We start from the raw sequence: 10276 nt of genomic DNA, 5'->3' as shown, positions 1-10276 counted from the left end.
TCATTTTAAACAATGGCTTTTTTATTAAGAATATTTCCTTCATACATATAAACAAATAGAGAAGAGAAGGATTACAAAAGTGAAATAAAGGAAAAAAATATAAACGTAAATAACATAGGATCTGGCAAAATAATCACATTCATTCCCACCCAGGTCACTGCCCTAGATCTGTACAGCTGAAAAGTTCTTATAGATTTTGGATGCATCAAGAAAAGGTTTGAAATTTCCCAGATCATCAAATTTTAATAGCTAGAAAGCAAGCAGTAAATAGAGGAGCAGTCAGGACTTAACCCTTCTCAGTGCCGCAGTGGCATTGCAACGACAGGGAGTAGAAATTGTCAATTGAAACTCTGGATGGATGATTTGCTGTAGACTTCGTATCATGCTGGCCTGGTTTCCACTGACTACAATCTGTATCAGAGTCAGCCTCACCAGAGATGTTTTAAACCTTGACTTTGGATTCATGCATGAAGAAAGCTGGGTTTGTGGGGAAGTTGGTAGTGGCATAAACTGTTTTCATTGCAGGTCTTGTGACGGACTTCTGGGAAGACTCGTGTATTGCCTCATAGATATTATCCTAAAAAATGACAAACACAAAAAAGGTTTATATCCAATCTTAATAGTAAGCATTACATGTACTAAAGACCTTAAAAAATGGAATTGCTCTCTATCACTAAAACCTGCTAATTACTGCCCAGGTGCAAATCCAGCTCAGGGGCTTTCAGGAGCACTGCAGTTGAAACCAGCATCACTGTAAACATAACCAGCACCCCATTCTCTGCGACCTGCTGGAGCGGGGGGGCTAGGAGGAGGAGTTGGCCGTCCGACTGCGGTCTGGAGTGTGGGGCCTTCCTGCTGCTGCAGAGTCGGGGCGGTCTGCCTCCCCCCACCGCAGGGAAAAGGGTAACACCACCTGGGTCTGGGTGCAGTTCCCCCCTCCAGGGGCAAGGGCACCTAGACCCGGTTTGTAGAGTATGCTTGGGGAGTGTGATCGTGTGTACAACGTCTCTTTATTTCTGTCTCCACGTTGGTTGAGTGTGGAGTAAGTGCATATGAGAGCATGAGGGTGGGAATGGATGTTTGTATCTGTGTGTGCCTGTATGTCTGTGTCTATATGTCAGGTTGGGTGTCAGGCGCCACCTCTCTGGGGACATCTCAGGCCCTCCAAGGTTTGGAGGCCTATCTCCCCCTACCACCACTTCCCCTGCCAGTGGCAGACGCCCTCAGACATCGGTGCGTTGGTGGTTCTTTGTGTCCGGGGATGGGCGTCCAGGTACACACCGGCTCACTCCTTGGCGGCCGCTTATCGGGGCCTGGAACCTGGGGCTCGCTCGGGCCACTTCGGAGGTGGGGTGCCCCCGGCCTCTCGGCCTGGGGCTCGGTCACTCAGCCACGGCTGGCTGACGGCGGAGCTCACGGGCGCGTCACTGCAACTCCCTCTGGCTTCTGCTCCGCGGCTGCTGAGTGAGCCCTCATCTGGGACTCTCCTCAGCTCTTTCTGGGACAGTGGTGCGGCTGCCCCTCTGTTGGTCTTCCTTGGTCTCTTGTGTTCTGGGGGCCTCTGGATGTCTGGAGTTTTGATCTCCTCCATACCTGCTTCATGCCCTGGAGGACGGGGCTGTGGCCCCCCCACACCCTCTAGCAGATTATTACATGAAGGAACCTTTTAAAAAACAAAAAACAAGCGCGTCCATGCTCACAGGTGTACACACGGGTGATCACACCCACAAACTACACCCTTTTTGGCTCCTACCTCAAAGCACACTGTGTTCTGTTGATCTTATGTGCTGCACAATAACGTTTAATATTTAGTATTTACTGTCATATTCCCATATATCATTGTGATGCTGTTTATTCTATTACTCTTGTTCTCTTCTGCTTGTTTTCTTTTTTCTTTCTCAGCAGGTGATCCAGGTGATTGATATATGCATTTATTTTTCTCTGCCCGTTCTGTTGGTTTTTGTCTTTTGCCCTTCTCCCCCGTCCCTCTTCTCAGCTGTTTCTCTTTCCCTCTTTCTTTCTCCCCTTCTTTCCCCCAGTCAAGTCTGTCCCGTATTCAGCAAGTGAAAATAAAATAAACAATAAAAGGTGAATCAAATGGACCATTACGGCAAGGCTGGGATGGTCAATTTGGTAAAGTAAATCCGTTGGGCATCTTTCTTTGCCTTTAGACAACAATTCTGATGCAAAAGAGCCAAACGGGACAGGCCAAAAAAACAAAAAACATAACCAGCAGCAGCCAGAGACAACAACATGTATGTAAACTTGATTTTATATTTGAGTTTCTTGCAAACAGGTTTTCACTAAAGTGCACACACTGTTCTGTTAAATGCCGTATGTGTAAACCTGATTTAGACTGGTTATGAAATTTTACTGAAAAACAGTTTTTACACGGGAAAACAATATATGTAATAATAAAGTAATATATATATATTTATTGTAATAATATTGTAATATATATATTACAATATTATTACAATATATGTAATAATATTGTAATAAATATATGTATATATGTATATATATATATATATATATATATATATATATATATATATATATATATATATATATATATATTAAGGGTGCAACAATACTCGTATCGATATATCGATACAGTGCTTTCGGTTCGGTACGCATATGTATCGAACAATACAAAATTATTTATTTATTTTATCAACTTTTCTTCTGACGATGCTGTCTGTGTTGAGCGCTCAGTGGATCTGCGTTCCACTACTCCGCCTAGGCTACACTCTCGAGCGCAGATCCACTGAGCGCAGTGCAAGCTAGAGACAGAAGCTAAGCTTGTTGCAACATGGCAACTGCCCCAACGCTACCCGAAATTGAACTTCCCCCATCCTCATTTAAATGTGGCGTTTGGAACTATCTTGGTTTTCATGTGAAGTATGACCCTGAAGGTAAGCACGTCATGGACAAAAGTAAAACAGTATGTTGGATGTGCCATGCAATGCTCAATTACATGGGTGGGAACTACTGCATTAGCGCCGTTTGCTCATTAGCGTGTTGACGCCGTCTAGCCCCACGCACGGGGCGATCCGCGGTAACTTGTTAACGGAGATTTGCCGCGTTATGGCGTTAACGTCATTTCAACGAGATTAAAGCTGACAGCACTAGTGGGAACACAACGAATATGACTGCACATTTACACCGACATCATTCTAGTTAGGGTTGCCAACCGTCCCTTAAAAAACGGAATCGTCCCGTATTTAGAAACAAAAGTACATGTCCCGTATTTAGCTAATAAGGGACGCACTTTGTCCCGTAATACAGTGAGAATCAAAAGTAGTCTATAAATGTTAATGGAATTAACACTTTGTTGGAAAACATAATTCCCAGCCCCTCTCCTGCTTTGTGACCAATGAGCTGACAGCACACTTATGACAATTCGAGTATGACAATTCAGATTACCGCTCATCTCATTGGTCGAGGAAAGGTCGCTTGCGGAGAAAATACCGGAAGACAACAGATGACCACAACAAGAAGCATGGCCAACAGGGAAACAAACGCCGACACTGCGGTGCAAGTCTCGGACGACAGTACACCTAAAGCTGGGCAGACACTGTGCGATTTTTTCAGTCACGTTATTCAGCTCCTGCTCAAACTGCACGATTGACTCGCAGGGGTTAGAAGTTGGTAGGTCACGATGCAGGTCTCACACTATACGACCCGATGCTCTGATGCGACCTGAGTGCTCACACTGTGCGTCCATAACATGAAGGTTATAACAGAAATTCTGTCGCTCGCTCTCTCTGTCTTTCACTCACACAGACACACCACCATCAACTTTGCTAAATTGCTAATGAAAAACATTGATCAGGCAGCTGTGATTGAGCAGCAGTGTATATCCAACTATTTTCACGGTTGTTGTGGTCGTGATAATTTTGTGATGCCACATCGAAAAGGCTCGGATGAGCTTTCCAAAGTTCTACAAGTTGTGCCTCCATCGCTTGTGTCCAGATCACACGCTGCACAGCCGTGCTGCTCCGTCTTTTTCACCGACGTTTACGTGTTTGCACGTGAGCAGTGTGAGCGGCTGCGGTGACACCCTCACGAGCGATTGATGATCGGGAGCTGCTCGAGTTGTTAATCGCTTCTCGTTACCCCACGTATACTACACGATGCACGATGAAGGCCAAAATCGGGCCGATCACCAAATCGGTCGCACGACTCAAAAACCGTCTCAAAATGGGCCAAAAATCGCACAGTGTAAGCCCAGCATTAGAGCAGCAATGTTTGTTCCCCTCAGAGAAAGAAAAAAAAAAGGCTGCAAAAGTACAGGGAGGAATGGGAAAAGGAAAACACCTGGCTGGAAAAGTGCACGATAACACCTATAAAGCGCACTTCACTGTGTGCCGGCGCACTTTTTCCATAGGCATGCTTCTAATGGTGGGCACATGAAGAACATGAGGGGCGTGAAAGCTCGGGGAACCCTTAACCAATTTTTTGTCCACCAGGCCACGGCAGAAGCAGATATGGTATGTAAACATTGGGGTTAATATGGGCATGTGCAGTGAATATCAGCGCTATGTGGCCAGAAGTGTGATAATATAATTTATTTTGTGTAATAAACGACTGCAAGGATAGATGATTACAACAAATAGATGACTAATACATAAAAGTAATACATAGATGAATAATGATGATGAGTTAAGATGTGTAATCATGGGAACAAGTGGGTTTACAAACAGGAGCAGCTGATTAGCATTAGAAAAGCTGAAATAATACCTCAACTGAAGCCAATTGTACTAAATGCACTATATGTGCACAGTTACAAGAATATTTTTCGTTCTATTGTTTTCTATTAATTTATATAATTTTAAGTTAAGCAGGACAGAGTTCTTTTAAAGAAAGATTTACTTATATTCTCAAAAGCTAAGCATGACAGGCTTCTGTATAAGAAAGAGACCTGTTTTACTGTGTTAATGTTGTCATTTTGAGCTAAAAATAAATGGCTAAATGATCATTTGTTTCCCATATGGTCATATCACAAAGAATATGCATCTGCTTAAATCAAATTCAAGTCAAATGGTTAAAAAATAATTTCACACACACAAAAAAAGAGCTACCACACTGGGAAGGGTGAAGACAACTGGGTTGCCCGGCCCTGGCCACGAGGTGTCCCTTATTTATTTTTCAAGGAGTTGGCAACCCTAATTCTAGTGCAAAGACAAGTGGAAGCAGAAAAAAACAACAAGCACGCAGGCTACAAACTAAACTTTGTTTAATATGCTGCTGAGAATATAGCCCAGGAGAAGCGTATAGTATAGATTTTATTTTGGAAAGAGACATTTCTCTGTAATAAACTCTCTTTTCCAAAGATGAGTGATTTCTCGATCAGATAGATTTTTTTTAATCATTGTTATTTTGTTGTTTTAGCAACATTAAATTTAAAAACTGTACTAAAATATATTATATTAAAATATATATTTCTAATTTTAATAAATGACAAATTAAAAAGGCATGAACCTTTTTTGTATCGAAAAAATATCGAACCGTGACACCAAAGTATCGAACCGAACCGAACCGTGAATTTTGTGTATCGTTGCACCCCTAAGAGATATATATATATATATATATATATATATATATATATATATATATATATATATATATATATGCGCGCGCACACACACACAGACATGTATACATACTTCTTTGTTCTGTGCCTCTCCATTCTTTCTGTGTTTTGACCATGAAAAACCTGACAGAGAAAAATAAGAAAGCATAAAGAAGTGAAAAACATTTTTCTTTACCTAACAAAAAACTGTCCAAACTGACAGACTTACATTTGTTTCTTTTAATTTAATTGACTAATATATGAACCGCTAAATGTGTCTGACTACTGAAAAGTAAATATATTTTAGATACTTTATACATGACTATGTTAGAATGGGCATTTTAAATTTATATTTTACCTACATTTGTAGGTGAAAACCGCAATAACCACAAGTAGCAGGAGAGCAACGAGGACAGCCGCAGTGATGACCACAGTTAAAGGAGAACCAGCTGTAAGACAAAAATCAGAAAGAAATATCACAATAGAGCTGTAAACACAGACATGTCTGCTAGAACTGTCAGTTTAATAGAATTCACATAAATATGCTGACAGACTCTTTTAATCTATCAATAAGAGCACTTTCTCACAGGGACCTGTCACAGGAGGTGTCTGGGTTGTAGAATTGGTGGCTGGAGATGAAGGATTCAGTGATGTAGTGGAGGATGTAGTGGAGGGGTCTGGGTACACAAAAGTATGTAAGTTGTGCATTGAAACAATAGTAAATTAACAAGCTGCCATTATTACAGATAAATGAACAATATTTAGTGAATTTAAAAAAAGTTCATTATTTGGAAACATCGCTGCCAAGTTTAGTTTCTTTTTTCATGAGACATAATATATAAAATACAATGAAATGATTGTACCATTTTTTTACTGCCTGTATTTATTTCAAATGTATTAGATGACCATAATAGGGATATCATCTCTGAGTTACTCTCATTACTTATAGATCAAACATTAGAAAAAGGTAGAGGATTTTGAAGCACGAATTTTTGTCTCACATGGATTATTTGTTCACATTTGGCCATTTATAATGAGCTTTCAATAGCAAAGAATAGTCCGAAAACAAAGGTTGTGTGTCTGAAATGTCCTGTTTCACTCTTTGTTTAAAGATTCTAAATAACATTTAATTTGCATTCTTCTATCAAATATACTATATGTTCCTCTTTCTTCAACATTTGTACACAAAACTGTTAGATTGTCAAGAACGTCAACAAAAGAGAACCAATGCACTCATTGCACACACTGTGTGTGTGTGTGTGTGTGTGTGTGTGTGTGTGTGTGTGTAAAAAGAGATGTGCTATCAAAAAGAGAAGGCAAAGAAATGAAACAAATAAATGTTAAAAATGTAAATAAAAGACTAAATCATTCCCTGCAAATAATTAGAAACTAGTCAAACCCTTTGACCAGATTATGCAAAAAAACCCAAAAAAAACCCAACCCTCTACCTCGTACTGTAGGAGTTTCTACTATGACTGATGCGCATTTTAATACATGAGCAAGACATGAAAACATGTGGAGCACATAAATAGAAACACACATACTAGATTATTTTTCTCACCTTCAACCTCCAGTTTTATTTGTCTGACTGAAACTCTGTAGCTTCCATCCTTTGATTCCACTCCACACCAGTAGACACCAGCGTCCTGTGAGGAAACACCACTGATGGACACGTTGAAGCCTCTGTTGGTGTTTGTGAGTCTGAATTTCCCGTTTAACCTCTGACCTTTTGTTGACAAAATATCCTTACAGGTGAAATTCTCCCCTCTGCAGAAAAACTGGACCCCGGACTTGAAATCAACATCTGGATAATGACACTTGATGTTAGCTCCTCTGGTCACAGTTTGAGTAAATGGCTGCTGGCAGTTTTCTGTATAAAAATAAAGACAAACCCCCCAAAGCAGGACGATAAAGTATTTGAATGTCATTCATTATATCACAACATGTAACTTGTACTTTGTCACACACTACTTTAACATTTTTAACTTCCTCGTGTGCTGACAAAGGTGTGAAACAGATGAAGACACGAGCAAACTGTGAAATTTCCTTTCAAAAGTCTGAGATGTAAAGTAACTTCTGAGATTAAAAAACAAACAAAGTAATGTAAACATGCGTTTAACCTGTAATCTGTAATAAATCTTTACATTTCCAAACTATGATTTATGTTGTGTGATAGAAACAAACTATATAATACCAAAATACAGGTGAGGAAATCTGATTTTAGTTATTAATTTCTTGTGTTGTACTAATAACATCAACAACAACAATAATAATCACATTTCTTACCATAATCCAATTCCTTTATGACAGGAGATCTGTTTGAGCCTTGATCAAATTCACATCTGTACGTCCCAAAGTCTGCTTGTTTAAGATCTCTGATGCCCACCATCAGAGTTTTATGTTTTGTATCATGGTACAGAGAAAATCTGCCTTTATCGTCCCAAACATCCTTCAGAGAGCTTCGTAAGCTTTTTCTATTGGGAAAAACTACATTGACGTGGTCATATTTTTTATTTGCTCCAGGATATTTGCAGATGAATTGAACCCATCCTTGTTTGCATGCCTCCACTTCATCTTCATCATCACCATCGGCACCACGACCTGCAGATCAAAGACAAAAAGTTGTTTTGAATATTTTTAGTATTTCTGATTTGAGAGAGATGATGTTGCTACACAGTCGTCACTATGAGTAAACTGCATGTTGAACTTTTCCAACAGGTTTGTGATTTTTGCTTTTTGAAAATTGGTCAAAACCTCTTCTCTCAAAACAATAGAAGATGGGACGGTCTCTACATCAGAGGTGGGCGAACTCCAGGCCTTAAGGGCCGGTGTCCTGCAGGTTTTAGTTGTGTCATTGATCCAACACAGCTGATTTAAATGGCAAAAAATACCTCCTTAACATGTCTTGAAGTTCTCCAGAGGTCTGGTGATGGACCAATCATTTGATTCAGGTGTGTTAAACCAAGGTGATATGTAAAACCTACAGGACAGCGGCCCTTGAGGCCCGGAGTCCCCCACCCCCCCTGTACATATTAGAGACCAAACCTCTGCCCTGATGGAAGAACCTGATTCAATCATTAGTCTGATCTTTTCGTATTTTTGGTCTATCAGGAAGGCTTTCATTTCATGTAGATGCTCAAGGTCGTTAAGAGTGGCACCACTACTCTCACAGCACAGTTCAACTTTTTTCCAATTTGCTCATTTTTCTGATTATAAGACTTCTAAACCTCCAAGTCAGAGAAATGTTTGAAAAAATGAATCAACAAATGAAGAAGAAAACATTTAAATTAATGTCCAGTTTTTGCAGATGACCTTGGTATAAAGGTGTTGGGATATTCACCTCTGAGAAGATTGGCAGCTCTCTTGGGTGTTTTCCACTCATGAATAATCACTCTAAATTTTGAATGATGGACTTCAAATTGTATGACTTGAAATAGTCTTACAAACCCTTCACAAATTGATGGGCAGCAGCAGTTGCTTCTCTAAGATCACTGCTGATGTCTTCTCTGAAATGACGTCATGTAATAAATCATGTGTCGTTGTTCATCTAAGGCTGTTTATACCTAATATTAAGACCTTTCATTATGTTGTGACATGTTAACCCTTAGGATTTACAGAATCTAAAATTTAAAGCTTACTTTGTTTTTATCATGACTGTAAATGGCAACAATTTCTGGTCATCATATACATGAAATTATTATAATAATGAATGTGTAATATTACTAATCAGTAGTCTTACCTGTCATCAGCGTGAGGATGAGCAGCAGGAGCTTCATTATTTTGGTCGTCTCTTTGAGTCCAAACAGTGCGCTTGTTCAAGCGTCTCCGCGATGTCGTCTAAAACTTTATAGTGCCACTTTGTTTCCAGAAAAAAGAGGAAACTGCTAACGTCATGATTATCTAAAAAAGGATATGAAATATGTAGTTCTTCCTCAGTGTCTATATGGTTTTTACAGAATTACATAATCTAGTTTAAAGTTAGACTATGGAAAGAAAACAGGATGTGACTCACTTTAACTCACTGCCCATTGCACAAAAACACAAAACCACAGCTTGTTTCATCAGCTGTTATTTTCAAAAGTGTGGTACGAGTGGCAGCTGAGTGCAGTCTCACTTTGATTACGTGTCCACACACAAACTGAGCTAAAGAACCCGCTTTATGGATAATAACAATAATAACAACAACTGCATACAAACATAGCAAAGCATCGTTTCGACCTTCTGTTTTTGTGACAATACTTTTTAGAAAATGAAAAAGTTGACCTACTTGACCCAGTTCTCTAAACTCGTCATTAGTCATTGTTAAATCATGATTACTGTTATCGCAGCAGCACAACTCACAAAAGATGATCCACAAAACACTTTACACTATATCACAGGGCCAGGCTATGAAAGTAAGTGCTAAGTTTAGACCACGACTAGTAGACCTCCCAAGAATACATGTAAAGGGTTTGTTTACTCATACTAAGCTCATTCAATTAAATAATAATAATAATTAAAAAAAAACGATGCTGGGTCTAGTATGTTACTATTATTACTTTTTTGGAGAATGCAGTAATTTAACAGCTTACTAAATCAGTAATACACTACAATTACAATTATTTTGCTACTTCTATTACAGGGTACTTCAATTAGCTCCACATGGGCAGATAAAAAGGAAGAAGAAAGACATCAGTCGTGCTTTCTTCTTCCTGTGTA

General features: G+C 39.5%; 1 protein-coding gene across 4 annotated transcripts; it reads right to left on the bottom strand.

Moving 5' to 3' along the window:
* Positions 1 to 9456, bottom strand: LOC113021630 (polymeric immunoglobulin receptor-like). Of its 4 annotated transcripts, none has more exons than XM_026166330.2 (7): positions 9318 to 9456; positions 7865 to 8179; positions 7140 to 7448; positions 6166 to 6255; positions 5941 to 6027; positions 5673 to 5722; positions 1 to 577 (listed from the first exon to the last, which is right to left on the bottom strand). In XM_026166330.2, exons 1-7 carry the CDS (start codon positions 9352 to 9354, stop codon positions 443 to 445), a joined length of 1023 nt encoding a protein of 340 aa, XP_026022115.2. In that variant the 5' UTR covers positions 9355 to 9456; the 3' UTR covers positions 1 to 442. The 4 variants fall into 4 exon arrangements, with proteins under 4 accessions (XP_026022115.2, XP_026022116.2, XP_080157683.1 ...); XM_026166331.2 differs by having other exon boundaries at positions 6172 to 6255; XM_080301557.1 differs by having other exon boundaries at positions 437 to 577; positions 5937 to 6027.
* Between the last annotated feature and the right edge of the window lie 820 nt (positions 9457 to 10276).

This window comes from Astatotilapia calliptera, chromosome 5 (genome assembly GCF_964374335.1).
Source record: "Astatotilapia calliptera chromosome 5, fAstCal68.1, whole genome shotgun sequence".
NCBI classification, from domain to species: domain Eukaryota; kingdom Metazoa; phylum Chordata; class Actinopteri; order Cichliformes; family Cichlidae; genus Astatotilapia; species Astatotilapia calliptera.
Note: the sequence above shows the minus strand (reverse complement) of the source record. Positions and strands in the feature narration are given on the sequence as shown.

What these genes read in the sequence shown, in the direction of transcription:
- LOC113021630 (XM_026166330.2), bottom strand. Translation starts at nt 9,354, where the DNA reads ATGAAGCTCCTGCTGCTCATCCTCACGCTGATGACAG. An exon ending in AATAAAACTGGAGGTTGAAG is followed by an intron (nt 6,256 to 7,139) that starts GTGAGAAAAATA and finishes TTGTGTACCCAG; the next exon opens with ACCCCTCCACTACATCCTCC. An exon ending in GAGAGGCACAGAACAAAGAA is followed by an intron (nt 578 to 5,672) that starts GTATGTATACAT and finishes GTCATTTTTTAG; the next exon opens with GATAATATCTATGAGGCAAT.